The sequence below is a fragment of the Poecilia latipinna genome, unplaced genomic scaffold (genome assembly GCF_001443285.1).
Source record: "Poecilia latipinna isolate Pla-1442-1.1 unplaced genomic scaffold, P_latipinna-1.0 Scaffold1383, whole genome shotgun sequence".
Classification (NCBI taxonomy): domain Eukaryota; kingdom Metazoa; phylum Chordata; class Actinopteri; order Cyprinodontiformes; family Poeciliidae; genus Poecilia; species Poecilia latipinna.
Genome location: NW_015113999.1, coordinates 104,265 through 120,851, shown reverse-complemented (window position 1 = coordinate 120,851; position 16,587 = coordinate 104,265). Strand labels below are relative to the sequence as shown.

Genomic DNA, 16,587 nt, shown 5'->3' with positions numbered 1-16,587 from the left:
TTTTTTTTCTTTTTTTTTTTTTTTTTTTTTTTGCCACAGACAGCATTTTAATAGCTTCCATACTGTTTAGGAAAAGAGGCAATTCCTCAATGGAAATCCTCGTTACACGCTTCATGTAGCATGAAAGTCTCCCCTGGCTGTGTTGTAACTCAGTCCTTCTGAACCTTAAAAAAGAAACAACAAAAAAAACTCCTGCTATTTTCTTAAACAAAGTGCTAAAGGCAGCATGAATATCTGATATTAATCTTTACTTTACTTGACATCAATCCCACTAGAGTCTTTCCCAGAAACCAGAGAAGTACTAGGCACTGGATGTGTGCAGATCTTGTCTCCTGTACCCACCCGTACCTCCTGCTTACTCTTTTCCCATGGGGTGTGCATCTTAGAAACCTTTGGCAGTGACAGCTAAGCTGAGAGCTGCTACAACTTGTTACGAACAGAACAAAGTAGGAAAAGCACAAGAAGGAGAGAGACTTTCACTGGGTTCTTTTTCTTTAATCTCTGATTAAAGCTCCTTGTCAGACTTTTCTGGTGAAGTTACTCGCCATACAGATACCCTTTATGAAAAATGTTCAGCTACATAACAGCAGATCAGAAATCCGATGGCAGCAACTTGTTGCCTTGAGGCATCTAGAAAGAAAGAAGACTTTAAAGAAAGCTGGTAAGCAAACTGAGTATCAGGATTGGGGAAGAAAGGAGGTTACAGTAACTTTGAACTTGGCGTGGCTGTTGGTGTTTAACAAAGTGGTCTGATCTACTTTTCATTGATTTAGTTCAAAGTGCCTTGCATAATAAAAACACAAGAATAAGAATACATTCAAAAATACAGTTAACAATTGACAAACCAGTGACAAACATTACATTTTGACGAGTGCCATCATCAAAACGGTCAAGACACATCAAACATGTTGGCCAACATTCAAAAGCAACTCTAATCTTGTTGTAAAGGCTCCCAGTGTTTCAGCTGTTCTGCCGTTTTCTGACAGTTTGTTCCAGATTTGTGGTGCAGAGAATCTAAATGCTGCTTCTCCAAGTTTGGTTCTGGTTCTGGGGATGCAGAGCAGAGCAGAACCAGAAGCGCTATACAACTATTGGCCATTTACCATGTTTATCGTTTGTACTTTTCCTCTTTACTCAAACCCGTACATCGAAAACAAAAATGTTTGAGATGTGTGAGAGCAATGCATGGATTTCAGAGAAACTGGACAAGAACAAAGCGGTTGGTGGTCAGAGTACCCGTCAGAGAATCGAGTTTGAAAAGAATATCACCATAAATCAGCGCATGTGGAAATGATGAACCAGGTTTAATTTATTGCTCAGTGAGCAATCATTAACTCAAGTAGCAGCGAAGGCTTTGCTGCACCTCAGAGTGCTAGAAATGGAGTTAGCTGACAGTTGAGTGGAGCTCTTCATTTAATCACCTGTCATAAGAAATTTTTTGGTTGCTGCTAAAGTCTCTAGTTTGTTATTGTTAGCCACATATCTGGAGGAGCAGCGACGTACCAGCGCTAGCTTCTTTGTGAGTAAATTCCCAGGGGAAAATTAGTGAATTTGAAGGCTATCTAAAAAAGTCTGTCTCTGTCTTTGTTCCCCAGGTATTGTTTCGCTGATCTCACTGGTGATCCTCTCATACGACCGCTACAGCACTCTGACTGTCTACAACAAGCGCGGACCAGACTACCGTAAGCCCCTGCTCGCTGTTGGGGGGTCTTGGCTTTACTCCTTGTTTTGGACAGTGCCTCCTCTGCTTGGCTGGAGCAGCTACGGCTTAGAGGGGGCTGGAACGAGCTGCTCCGTCTCCTGGACCGCTAAGACCGCCGAGTCACATGCCTACATCATCTCACTGTTTGTCTTCTGCCTGGGTCTGCCCATCCTCGTGATGATCTACTGCTACAGCCGCCTGCTCTGGGCAGTCAAACAGGTACAGTGGCGCTGGGTATTCACGAAGTTTGTTTGTAGAGGAACAATTGTGGCACGTCATTCTGCAATGTTGAAGACAAAATTACAAACAGTGGCTCCAAATATTTTCAGCTCCACAGAGCAACTTTGTCCTGCTACTATTTCTTGTGAAGTATTCAAACATCACCAATGATCTCACTAAATTTAAGCATGTTGTCGCGCAACTATTTTTAGCATCTTTCAGCTTTTTATTAGTTTTTTTTAATTTTTTATTAATCCACAGTTTTGCAACGGTTATTCTAAAAATATGCCTTTACCAAAGATTAACACATACTTTGGATGAAGCTTTTTTTAATTAATACCTAAAATGTACCTCTCCAAAAGCTTTTGTCAATTTACAGCACCCTCCAGATTTAATTGAGTCCTTAGTTAAGAGAAAAAGTATTAAATATAAGATGATGCATCTATTCTTATAGTAGCATTATTTTACACTGAAAAAACTCACTTTAGGAAATATTTATGTATATTTTTTACAAAATTCTACAAATATTTTCACTTCTGCGAATACATTCTGTCCTTTACCAATAGGACATCAAATAGTCTTTGTTTTTTTTTTTCACAAGATTAGAGCATGCAGGGGAACCTTTGGCCATTTCTCTTTGCGCTGAGATGGCCATGATTGGTCAACCTGACACAAAATCAACCTGATTTTGGATTTGGATCAGTGTCCTATTAAAAGATCCAATGGTGAACTATTTTTTTAGTTTTATTGCTAGAAGACCCCAGGATTTTATTTGTATGTCAAATAAAACCTCTGGAGGAAAAACGGGCCCACAGCATCATAGATCCGTAACATTGGGCATGAGGTGTGTCTCTGCTAAATGATCCTTTGTTTCAGCCAGCTGGAGTTTGTGTTGCCAAACAGTAAAATTTTAGTTTGTCATTATGCTAAAGTCCCAGGATTGCTTAGTAAACTCCTTATCCATATCCAGCTCATACTTGTTTAAACTTTGACTCTGTAATCAACTTCAGTTCAGTTCCAGAACTCGAGACCTTTGCTGCCTGTCTTCCCCATTCTCTTTGCCCATTTCCTGTCTGATTAATAGAGACCACTAGTGCCTCAAGATCCTTGGGGAAGAAGAAAAGGGTTTGATTCTATTTATTTTGTAAGAATTGTTAGGATAACATTTTGAAAAAGAAAAAAATTAAATGTGAGAGTTTTTTATGCTCATGATGAAGGTGAAATTTTCTAAAAGATTTTCATGTTGCTGCTGCTGCAAGAAAAGATTCAGTTCATGATTTATGGTTTTTCTTTTTAAGGAAGCAATTTTCTTTTTAAGCAGCAATTCTGACCAGTCTTCCTTGGATAGCGATGAGAAAAATGTTCAAACTTTTATTGAAAAAGTTTGGCTAAAATCCTCCATGTACTAAAGATTCAGAATACTGTAAATACAGGACGTGCTCTTGAAGCACCTCCTAGTGTTGACCTTATTGCTTTGTTATGAGTTGGGGAAAAAACATGCATCTGCAGCTACTGCTGTTTGTTCTCACACAAAACACTGTCATTTGTGAGTTATTTTCAAAGTGTCCAAATTAGCTGCATTTCAGTAGATTTCACCTTCAGTCAGTGGAAATATAGCATGTATAAGTCTTTTTTGCGCTATTTTTAGTGTATTATGTTCTTTGGTCGCTACATACCAATTACTGTGATGCGGTCATCCTTGTTCAAAGAGAAGATATTTCTGTCTTGTCTTTTGCATTCCCTGGTCACTGATTTGTAGACTGGAATTTCATTCTTTTGTTTTTATCCGCATCGAGGAAGGAGGGTTGTTGGTGCATGTAAACCTTAAAATGTGTCCAGAAATGTCCAGTGTTGACCGATGTCCGTATTTGTTAGCCTGTATTCAGAGTCTGCCAGGATGACTCCTCACCATGCACTGAAATGTTAATTTGGTTACTACCTTGGCTGAGTTAGCATTGAGAAGCTGTTTGCTGTAAGATGCAACAAACGCTGGGAAACACAGAGAAAAAAACAAAGAAAAGAAAAAAACAAGCTTACAAAAACCTGAATACAATCCCATTAAGTTGAGCTGTATTATGCTGGGTAATAGGAAAAACATCTTAAGCAGCTTAGCGGAAAGCTTTATGTCTGCATCCATTTTTTGAGATGAAATCACTTCATCCTAAAGGCAAAACTTCATATAAAGAGACAGAGGGGAGTGCTGTAGGTAACTGCATCAGTGAACTGGAAACTTCCGGGCGAGGTTGTAATCCTCTTGTGTTTGTGTATCCATAGATAACTGAAAATAAACGTATTTCCCTGCCAAATATGCATGTACAGTCAAGAAAGGAATCGGTTTCATTGTGTCTTTGTTGATGTGAGACTTTGGGAAATGGCTGTGTTTTACAGCTCCATAATACATTATTTTATTGCACATTTATTCATTTTTGACATACTTTATTGCCCTCTTAATATGGAAATAAAGAGCTAAAAGCGTCTCCTTCCCCCGGCCAAAAAACTTCCACTTATAGGTCGTGTATGCGTGTCTTTCTATGTGAGGGCACAAATTCAAAACTAAGAAATAAAGTCATCTTGTATTGCATATAGTTGGTGCTGGAGATTATCACCTTGTGTGATGCTCCAGTAAGCCTCTGCCACTTCTGGCTGGTGTGGTTTATGTAGCATGCCATGTCACCATGGAAATGCATCTTTAGAAGAGTACACACTAGCAAAAAAAACAAAAACAAACAAAAAAAAAACATTAATATTTCACAAATTAAATAAGAATTTGAGCTGCTTGTCATGAGTTGGAGGGACACGTTAGACACTTGTAACATCTTTTTTCAGCTTTTCATAAGGTTTGGTCACAACATTCTTCTAGATTGACTCTGGAGTCGGGTTAGGATTCAAGATTTTCTTTTTCTTCATTTTGATTCACATCCAAACTATGTTTTGGAATCTGGTCTGCTGAAATTAGACTTTTCTCCATCTCACCCCCCCTGTTATCTGTGGAGTTCCTCAGGGATCCATCTTGAGGCTCATTTTATTCAAACTGCACTTGATTTTTTTTGGGTCATATCATCTGTAAATATAGTGCCTCATGCTTTTATGAGGCACTGTGCATGCTCCTGAGTCCTAATGATATGTTACCTGATTTTCATTCATTTATTCATCGGCTATACCCACTTATCCTTGCAAGGTAGTAGGAGGGGTGGTGTTTGTCTCAAGCAGTGAGACGTGGGATTCATTATGGACTGATTACCAGTCCATCACAGGGCAACAAAGAGACAAAAAAGGCTTTTTAGATAATTAACCAAACATTTACATTTGGACTGTGAAAAGAGGCTGGAGCCCCTGAGGAAAACCCAAGCATGCTTGAGAAAAACATGCAGATTCCATGTAGAAAGACTGGGATTCGAACCCAGGACCTTCTTACTGCAGGACAAGAACAGCTGCAGGATCATTCAAATACATTTTGATAAATCTCAGATTCTTGCCTCAACACTAATTTCCATTACTAGAAGTATTTTTGATTGGACATATAATTTGCAAGATGAATTAACTGGACTTTTATTTCAGAGAGCAGGAGAACTTTGCAGGGGGATTATGACTGGCCTGCTTTTCTGACAAAGCCTAAACTGCCCAGGCTTGTTGAGAGTTGTGGAGTTGCTGTAATCCATTGTAAAGCACTCTGGACCTCAGAGTGACCCCACCATATCAATAAGCAGCTTTCACAAAGTGCCTACTAACTTAAGAAATCTGCATGGATTACATTAGATGGAGTACATTCTCTTAACTCATTACATTTATTGTCTTTGTCTTTGAGCCGTCACTTCACTAATGAGTAAACAAATGCATGTGAATCTGTTTCATTGTGATTATACCTTCTGTCACAATAATTACATGCAAATGAGTGGAAATTACATTATAAGCAAAGAAGGATTGATTTGTCATACTTGATGGTAATTCAGTTTGAAGTCATTTATCTCTGATTTTAGTGCTGAATTTCTTTAATGAACTTTATGAACAAGGATAATTACAACACATTAATCAGCAGGAAGTGGAAAAGCAGCACATGGAAAACCACAGATGAATTCAGCTAAAGCTCAAAATCCAGAATTAGCTAAATTTAGTGCTGCGTTCTTTCTCACTTTCGTATTTAAGTAGTCTCTAATCAAGATCCAAATTTAAAAATAATGGAAGTAAGATTAATCATTTTTTAATTGACAACATGTTTTTAAATTATGTTGTGCTTTGATTACATCGAGTCATGGTACATGCTTCTTTGATTCTTGGGTTTAGGATAACAGGACATGATAAAGTCATTTGGTCTTAAACTGTTAAAAACACACATGATATTTCATACTCATTTATTAAACAAATAAATGAAACTAAAATGGAAAAGATGTATGTGGATTAACTAAGTAGACATCGCTTGCAGAACAACCAGTAGCTGTATTAACTCACACCATTATTTACAACATTGCTTTTGTTCACCCCACCAGCACCAGTTCTGCTTCCCAGTAGGGTCCCACGGGGAGCCTGGGTCCAGGTCAGTGAACCCGGAGCTGGGTGGATAATTTTGAAAACAGATAAGGGTTATTTTGTCATGAAATTGTTGCTTTATAAGACAGAGGTGAGAAACCGAGCATCAGCAATCCTGAAGGTTGAGATTTTCAAATATTCCTTAACGTTGATCCCATCTTGTTTCAGTCTAGTTGAGGTCTGTCTGGACAATTTCGAAACTTGAATTTTTGTCAGTCTTCATCTCTTTGAGCTGTATTTCGATCTTTGTCTTGTTGAATCCGTTCCTCACTGTGCTTATCAATTGCTATGTGCTTAATAATTGTGATGATATGCTGCCATTATATTTTTCATTAAACATGGCAGTGTGTGTCCTTTCCAGAGAGTTACAGCTTTTCAAAACTAAGCTATACCGCCGTATTCTTTTGAGACAGAAAAAAAAAAAAAAAAAAAAACCCCTTCTCATAGCAACTGTTCCAAACAAGAGACATTTGTTGTCTGTTTCAGTTTGTTAGGAGGATTTTCAGCTCTAAAATGTTCTCAAAAATCATTCTCACGGTAGAAAGAAGGACAGTTTGGCTCATAACCCGCACTACTAATAATCATTTATTCAAGTCAATTTGATCACACCCACCTGACTTCTACTTGTCTTCTCAAATTCTCTTTTTTTCTATTTTGACTTTCTTTAAACCTGAAGCTCAAGTGATGCAAGAAAAAAAAAGTACAGCAGTGAAATTCTATCATTTATATTCTCATCAGGGAAAGCTCTCAGGAAAAGTGGCATGTAGAGGAAAGCGGATGTGTATCATGAGACCACAGGGAGCATTTCTGGAGATAAAGAACATCATGAATATGGTAATCTCACTATAATCTTTAAAGGCTCAGATTATTTGATTATCGGAAGAACACAATGTTTAATTCTAAACCCGTGATCAAGTACTACTAGTGGTACTCGGGATGCCTTTAGTGATACTTATAGTAAAACCTGTTATTTATGAGGCAAATATGAAGCAAATTTGATGTAATCTGTAGTTTATAAAAGCCAAACAAATGGTAGTCAAGGACATTGAGATGCAACTGACACTGGGAGTGAAGTGAGGATTATTTTAGGAACATTGAGGTAGAAACAAAAACAGAAAACTGAATTGAAAACGAATTATTCTACGTTTATTATTGCTCTGAAGTTGAAAACCAGATCTAAGAAAACATCCACCCAAGTGAAGCATCTTCGAGACCAGTGGTTCCCAAACTTTTTCTTCTGCGCCCCCCCAGTGGTTTCCAAACATTCCCCTATGGATTACAAATGGCTGTCTGGTTGCACGACGCTGTGAGTGGGTGGGGGGGAATCGACTTTTTGGGGGGAAAAATGAATGTACGTAGCTGAGTATAGACAACAACATCGGTACCTGCCTACAGGCCACTTGTTAAGCTTAAGGTGATGTATTAGCTAGTCATCTTTTAGCTAACATTACCTGCATCCAACAGCTTTACTCAACTCAGTCGTTGGAGGGAAAAACTGTGAAAAGTTCTTTGCGTTTTGCTGGTTTGCTGCCGTGATTCTAACACAAACCTACGTAGCTCCGCCCAGCAGCAGCAGGTCTCCTTCACAGGTGTAAACCCAGCGCGAGTGTCGTAGCTCTCATGTTGCGTTTAAAGGCGGCTCGGAAAAACAGGTTACAACATGTTAACAACGGATTAAACAGTTTTAACTGCTGATAAAGGGACAGAGGACACAGATATGGGAAGTGTGGAAGCCTCTACTGTACCAAATTGACATAGGAATAACAGAGAGTTGGCCATTCTAAGGTAAAAACCCAGCGCATACAGTGTTCATGTTTTGTTTTGTTTTTCATCCAGACGGCTTCCGGCGCCCCCCCTGGAATGGCACGGTGCCGCCCCCCCTCCCCCCTCTAGGGGGCGTGCCCCACAGTTTGGGAACTTCTGTTCTAGACAAAGGTTGAAAAAGGATTTGCCAAATTCTGCACTCAGAGATCAAACTAGTTACAATGAGTTAAAGCTTTAGCAGTCTGTCAGCCTATACTTTGCATTCAATATAAAATAAGCTTTACAATTTTTTTTTATTTAGCATGTGTGGATGTGCTTTAATTAAATAAAAACTCTCAGAAGAGCAAATAACCTGTTTGCTAAGGGAGTTATCACAAATGCACAGCAGCCATATTGGGTTTTTAAAAGTCTTAAACTTTCCATCCTGATCCAAAAAGAGGTTGAAAGTTTCATGCTTCGATTTATACATTTATGCTTCCTTTCTGCTTATTTCCTCAACTTTTCATATGGATTTTTTTATTCTCATTAAATATTGTTGGAATTGAAAAGATCCACCTCCTGTTATACTAGAAATGATTGATTATATTGATAGATCTTTAGTTACTGATTGTTGCTAAAACCTTGAGAATCATTTCCTTTCTCCACATAGTTGCTGTCATTCACAAATGGCTTCATTGTAGCAAAAACAAAAAAATAGTATTAAGGTGGTTTATTTCCAACATTATCCTTTTACAATGACTGTTTTTATGTTGTTTTATTTTTTTTATTATTTTATCAAAAGCTGGAGACTCAGTTCTCAAGTTTGTTACTGACTAGTCAATAATTAAATTATTAAATTGATCATGCACTGCTAGCGGAACATGAAGTCCACTGCAACACAGGTAAATCTTAAATGGGGGAAAAATAATAAATTGGGTGCACATTCTGAATTCGCTTTAAGGTTTTCTGCAAGATGGAAAGGATTAGACAATCTTTAAAATATAAATGCTACCACATACATTTTTTGTGTGACTATGGTGAAAAATTAAAATGTCTTTTAACTTTGAAGCCTCTCAGAAACAAACTTTTAAATCAAAACTGAGAGCAGCTTAAATTTTCATAAAATTTTACACCAATTCTTTCATGGTCTCCCTTTCATACTGGAATATTATTACCCTGTTGATGTTAAAAATCAGTCTCTTGATTGTGAGACACGCACACACACGCACACGCGCACACACACACGCACACACACATACAAAAATCATATACATTCACATACATATCATGAGGACCAATAAGCAGAATAAAGGGCTAGAGCCAAATTGGTCACAATGTGACTCCTTGAAATTGGGACTCTGTTTCTTTAAGAAGCTCTTGCTCTTTCTGACTCGCTGCCTTCAGTGTGTGATCACAACAGTGTTTGTCTATTATGCTTTTTACAACTGTTCCTATAAAAACAATGGGAGTTTCAAGGATTTCTCAAACATGCATGAAAGAATCAAAGCAAGACTCCAGGTATGTTTTTGATGAGAGAATAAGATTGATAGCATGATGTAAAGCTCAAAAAGTCAATTTTACATGACCCTCAGCTGCCAAACCCTTTCCCCTTCTTTAAAAAACAGAATGAATAGTTAGAAACTATTTTTAAGGCAATTTGTTATTTGAAAATTGTCAGAGCAAACCAGGTTTTACCTGATCATAATGCTCTCTCATCTAATGAACCAGGACATATAAAATATCAATATTCTACAAGAGTAATTTTGTAATTTCACTTAAAAACACATTATATGACTCTCAAACTTAAAAATGATTTCACTCACAAGAAAAGTTGCATGGAAATATGAATCTTGGGAAACATTTTAGTGTAGCTACACAACTTTCTTTCATGATGAAGTAATTTTGATTTGACCTTGGGCTGGATGAACATAATAATTTTTCTTTCATTCTTGTTTTATCCTTTTAATAAAAAGTTCTGAAGGAACGGAAAAAGGAAGACGTAATTACATCTGGCAAAATATTTGGCAATTAACTAGAAAACAATTCAATCAACTCAACCGAACTGAGAACAAACAGAGGTATTGATTTTTAGTAATTTCTAATGATGATTGGTTATGTTGCAATGAATGGATTTTTATAGATCATATTTTCTTTATGAAATGTGAATTCTCTCATATTCTTGTTTGAAATTTAGCTCATAACCTTGGAATTCTCTGTACTTTTAAAAAATGAATCATTACTTTTAAAGGAAGTAAAACTTACTACCATAAACTGTGACTTGCATTACTTAATAGTTTGTTGTTTCCAACATATGTATGCTTGTCCACTGAAGCCCAGAAGAGGGTCTGGACTTAAGTGGACAATTATGTGAGAAATGTGAGATTCGTACTACCTGGATGAGTCCTTTTAATTTTGAGCCAAATTAATGCTGACATACTAAAATATGTCTGAGCTGTTGGAAGGAAATGGTTTGTTGTGGGGTAAACCTTCACCAGGACATCCAGGAAGTCACCCGACTTTTCCTTTTGAACACCTGGCATAGCTGAACTTAGACAATGCAGCACTAGTTTGAACTTTGTTCTTATCCTGATCCATCCACCATGTTGGAATAGCTGGAATCAGGAGTCCTCAAACTACCTGACCTTTACCTCTCCGTCCAGCGTTCAGGCTTTGAGGGTCTGTTTCAAATAGTTTGAGTTGAAAAGCAGACTTCTTAAAGATACACATGTGTATTTGTTGAATCAGGTTTCTACCACCTTCATATGTAGTCCATCCCATAGCATTTATGAAATGTTATTTTATATTGAGCTTAAGTTTTATTTTATTTTATTAAGTATCAAAAACATAATGCAGCAGAACATCATGCATTGAATTAAGTAATTACCTGAATTTTGGATTTTCATGAGATGCAAATGAACGTAAATAAATGCGCTTTCACTTTTTGAGCTGAATAAGTGAAGAAAATTCACCTTTAAGAAATGTGCTAATTTACTGATAATCACCTGTGGTCTCATATCTTTGTTGCCTGCATCTGAGACTCATGTAGTTTGCCACTATCCTCCTTCATTCACAAATATCAGCATATTTATTATGCTGATATTTGTCCACTAACATTATTCATGTTAGCATATTTTATTAACAACTGAACTTGAGGAGCGGTTTCTATGAAAGGTGTGATTTAGGTTGACTTTGGAAAGAAAACGTATATTCGTGACATGTGGGAGCCCGTAAGGGAACAAGATGGTCAGTGAGTTTGTGCTTCAGGTTTTGATTTTACGATGGGTTTGCTGTCCTTTAGACTTTCAAAAATAGCCTGTGAAACTTTGTAAATAAATAATTATGCCTGAAACATATTTAATTACCTTTTTATCATCATGTTTTATGAATTATCTTGTATTGTATGGGTGGTATTATTAATCATATATTAGAAACAATTCAGCCTTGCTTTAATTGTGCTTAAATGAAAAAAAAAAAAAACCTCACCAAGTAATTGTCTTTTGTATCATTATTAAACAGCTTCCTAGATTAGGTATTGTTATTCTCATTGTGGGGCTTTATTATCTCACAATGTTCCCAGGTGTGTGGGTGAAACAGTAATGCTTCCTGTCTGTGGGATAACATGCAACAAAGGCTACTTCTGACTCACAAAATTGCGTGAAAGATATAATTGCTTTGCACCCAGGCATTATTGTAAAAAAACACACAAAAAAACATGGAGAATAAGCGACATTTCCAGCTCCCTCTGAAACAGCAGTATGCTGGACACTTGCAGCTACTCTAAGTTACATCAAATTATACAACGGGAGAAGTCTTTCCCATAATTGGCGCCCACCTCCCGTTGGCTCAGGACGGAATGAATCCGGAATGAAGGTTTTTTTTTTTTTTTTAATCCTCCAAACCATCTAAAATGAATTTGTGAGAATTGGCTGTGTGAATTGTCTGAGGATCTGAGACGGGGAAAAATCTGCCCACTTTTGCTCGTGCATATACTAATTTGCTGTAATAAGATGTCCAGAAACTAAAAGAGAATCAGATTGTGTTTAAAAAACTTTCATCTGACGTTTTGATGGCTAAACCTTTTGTGTATTCAAACTATTCCAGATGCATTCAGGCACTTTGGCTCATTCCTCACATCACTTCCAACATTTGCACTACAGCTGCCGCATTTCCCAACACAAGTGTGTTACTTTCTCAAAATGGGCAGCTCATTTCTCGGAAGCAAGTATTCATGTCAAAGGAAGTGGCAGCAGCATCAAAACGTAAAGTCATGACGCCACTGTTTAGAAACAAGACAGTGAAATGGCTTTAACGTATCCACATCATGGTTGTTCTCTCTGTTTTACATTAAGGCAACTTTGATCCCGTTCTCTGTGGTCGTCTGACAGGTTGGGAAATTCCGGAAGACGGCAGCCAGAAGGAGAGAGTACCACATATTGTTTATGGTTCTGACCACAGCAGCGTGCTACCTGTTGTGCTGGATGCCGTACGGCGTCGTAGCCATGATGGCGACATTCGGCCCACCCAACATCATCAGCCCCGTTGCCAGCGTCGTCCCCTCTCTTCTGGCCAAGAGCAGCACCGTCATCAACCCTATAATCTACATCCTGATGAATAAACAAGTGAGCAACAGTATATATTTTTTGCTGCATTATATAATTTTTGGTATGTTTGGCGATTGCAGAATTAGTCACACTTAATACTTTGGCATGTTTCAACAATTTTATTCACACAGTAAAAAAGGAGATAACAGCTCAAATCATACAAACCCTCCATTTAAATATCATTCAAGTGTAAGAAGAAGAAGAAGAAAACTCACTGAATAATAAAAATCAAGATCACCCTAAGGCTGCTGGGAGTGAAACAGGACCTCCTATCACACTGAAATATAACCTAAAATTAAATGCTGAACAATCCTTCAGAGGCAGTGTGGTCCAGAAGTTCCCACCATAGTAAATCAAAACAAGACATGAAAAGTAGGCCTCAAGAGAAAAAAGAAAAAAAAAAAGCTGGAAAAACGGGTTGAAAGAGGAAAAACTTTATCATCAGTGTCTAAACAATGTACTCTTCCACCACTTATCCACGAGCTAATGTCAACATTTTATACAGCTTTCAGTATTTAACACTGGCAATAAAAAAATCAGTCCTTAAGTGGACAGAAAATAAACTTATTAAATTTGACCTTAAAAGTCAGAGAGAGAAACCCTAGTTTCCCACAAGCTGTGTCTTTATTCAGTTCTTGTTCCACTTTAAGGATCTGACAATTTAAGGTGGAATTTGGCACAATATCGAATAAATGAAGTTGCCAGAAGGCATCAGGGACCAGCTGAATGCTACACCACAACCCAATGTGGTCCACAAGCATGCAGTTAGAGAAAAATGCCCAAAAAAAAAAAAAAAAAAAAAACCTTTTAAAAAAAAAACAAAAACCTTAAAGCACAGTCGACTCCTACAACATTAATGACAATGATCTTCAGCACAACACAGCACACACAGTTTAAGACTCGGCCCTAATCCTGACTTTTGCATGCTCTGTGCAATGGAAAGTACAAATGTACAATATGTTCAGGGCTTTTTGCACGTTCAGTGTGCTACAATCACAACCACGTTAACACCCCTGCAGCGAAACCTGCAGCCTGCAAAAACATCACTTTGTTTCGTTACCGTTACTGGGGTTCTTAAAACAGACTCGGGTTGGATATATGTTTATTTTGAAAAAGAAAACAGGCCTTGTAAATGCTTCTAGTCTGTACTGGAAAGACGGAGAATATTGACTACAATTATTACTTTGCATGGGCCTGCATTACATTCCTTTGGTACAATAATAATCTACCTAAAAAAAAATCCCAATTAAGTAAATTTAAAATAAAATAAAAATATATAACATGACATAATTGCTTTGGTCTAAAAATAGAAAAACATTTCTTTCCTCCTGCTGCTAAAACTACAGAAAGAATACAGAATGAATACCCACTACATTTATTTCCAACTGACTGTTGTGCAGAATTTTACACCATTTTTGCAAGAACAGCCAACTAATGATGGCTGGTTGATTAGTTGGGCTATCTGCTGTGGTACATACTATAGTCTGTTGCTTAGCAGACATGATAGTATCTTCGTAACTGTAGTTTTAAAATTGTGTTAGCCGTTTTAGAAATAACTTCAAACGTCTGCATGGGTTTTCGTACTGATAAAGGGAACATTTTACAAGCACAGCATGTTGGCGTGAGAACGCGCCGGTCAGCCCAGCACCTGACCGGTGCTGGGCTGACCGGCTATTAAAGTAATAGCCGGGCTGGCTAAAATACTTTCAAATTTTTAAGTATTTTAAAGCATAAAATACTTTAAAATTTTATGTTATTACTTTAAGAAGTAATAGCATAAAATTATTAAAATCAACTTTTCAAAACGTTGGCACACACCGACCTCAGGGCATGCCCACTTTCTAGAAACACCTTGAACAAAATTTATTAAAACCTTTTCAATATCTCATTGTGGGGAATGTTTTCATGCTTACACAATTTTGCACCAATGTGATGAAGATTTTTCTTTTTTTTTTTTTTCTTTTCACGAATGTCCAAGTAAATCACTGAATTATGGGTTGTCTTATGCTTCGTGTACCACACATTATTTCACACTGATCAACCACAACATTGAAATCAGACTGGGGGGAAAAGTGTGTTGCTTTATTACTTGCTGTGAAATTCTCCTCGCAAAAATGATTCTGGTAGTTTGACGGAAGTTCCCTTAAAATGTCATTTCAACCAAATCTCTTTCCAGGTCAAGCACTCACCCATCATAGCCCTCGACCCAGCGAGGGCTCAAGACCAAATTGACTGAAAGATCAACTGGGGACATTCTTATGAATTCAAGTGTTGATTAGAAATGACACAAACCGTTTTAGAAATAAAAAGCCTCTGGTAAAAAAATTTTTTTTTTTTTTTACCTTGGCCAAAATTTCAATAAATAAAGGTTGAGATGGAAAATGAAATTGACTCAATAAACAATTTTATGGATCCCTGAAATTGTACTTGGTAACTATTTCCAAAAGGACTAAAGAGTGTACTTCATAAGAGAAGCTGCTTTCTGAAAGAAATTTATAGGAATCTATTTTTTTGTGTGTCAGGATTAGTTTTTCTTTCCACAATGCAGGGAGAGAGGTTGTAGGGGAATTTAATGTTACATATTCATGTATTACTGTATAATTTAAGGATTAGGCATGGTCTGGCCAAAATGCCAACATTGGTTCTCTTGTTCCAGTTTTTTCCTCCATCTCATGTCCAACGCCCCTTGAAAACTTTGCTTTCTTCCTCCGCCGCAAAACCTTTCCAACTTCCTGCAGCAGCTACCTGTGCTGCAATGCTAGAACCATAAAAGGCAAAAAATATGGACTCCATTTTAAATTTTATATTCATTGAATTAGATTCAAGTCTAAATGCTAATTCTACTTTATTTTTGTTAGACTCTCACCTTAAAATCTAAATAAAGTTATTATGTTTTCAAACAACAAGGGTCTGGCGCCTCATTAAGAGGAGAAACACTTCTCTGAATTAACATCTCGGAACACAGAGATGATAAACCTACAAACTCCAAATGGTTAACAACCAATAGAGGATGTTGGACAGTTGAGGTCCCACATAAAAAAAAGCATCTACACAACAAGAGACTGCTGGTTTTAATGTGGTGGCTGATCATGGCAGTTTCCTGTAGTATTTGCAAAATCACAATTTTATATTAACACACCGTGTATAAAACACCGAAAGTGAAAAATGGCACTGGATTTTAAAAGTACTTTATCATTCTTTTCATAAAAATAAAGATTGAATAACTTAAAAAAAGAGAAAAAAACAAAACATATACCCAACCCAAGTCGAACCCCAGAAGCAGCTTTTTCCTTTCTACACGACTGCAGCAGTCGCGTTCTTCACGTTTGATAAAACCACTATCGATTGCACACGTTTATTAAAACACTTCCCTCAAGCCAAACATTTTCAGACCTTCATTCCCGTGCTTACTTTAAACGTCTACAGCCACCGCCAGATGTGGCACCGGCTCACTGCAAACACAAAACAATCAAAACTTGGAGGCAAAGTAAATCCCGAGACACTGCTGGTCCAGAATCCCGGAGTTTTAACCGTCTCTGTTCTGAGCCGCGCTGGATATTGGAACTCTGAACCATGTATAATTGTAAGGAATGCACTTTATCCAAAGTAATATCCCTGCAACGCATGTATGCAGACAGTATTGCAGAGGTGAGCTCCAGTACAGGGTTGGCCAAAGCAGGCAGTGGTAAAAAATACATTCAATAAAGAGTGAAATGAGAGCAGAGACGGGGGGGGGGGGGGGAAAAAAAATCTGGGGGGGGGGGGATTTTTGGGGGCGGGGGGGAAGTTTTTAGACTG

The 16,587-nt window shown here is 37.6% G+C and overlaps 1 protein-coding gene across 1 annotated transcript in view; it reads left to right on the top strand.

Moving 5' to 3' along the window:
* LOC106962187 (opsin-3-like) overlaps positions 1–16,587 on the top strand; it is a 35,998-nt gene that overhangs the window by 11,870 nt on the left and 7,541 nt on the right. Inside the window, exons 2-3 of the mRNA XM_015056427.1 lie at positions 1,596–1,921; positions 12,574–12,807. Coding sequence (XP_014911913.1) covers positions 1,596–1,921; positions 12,574–12,807 — 560 coding nt within the window. The remainder of the gene's footprint in view (positions 1–1,595; positions 1,922–12,573; positions 12,808–16,587) is intronic.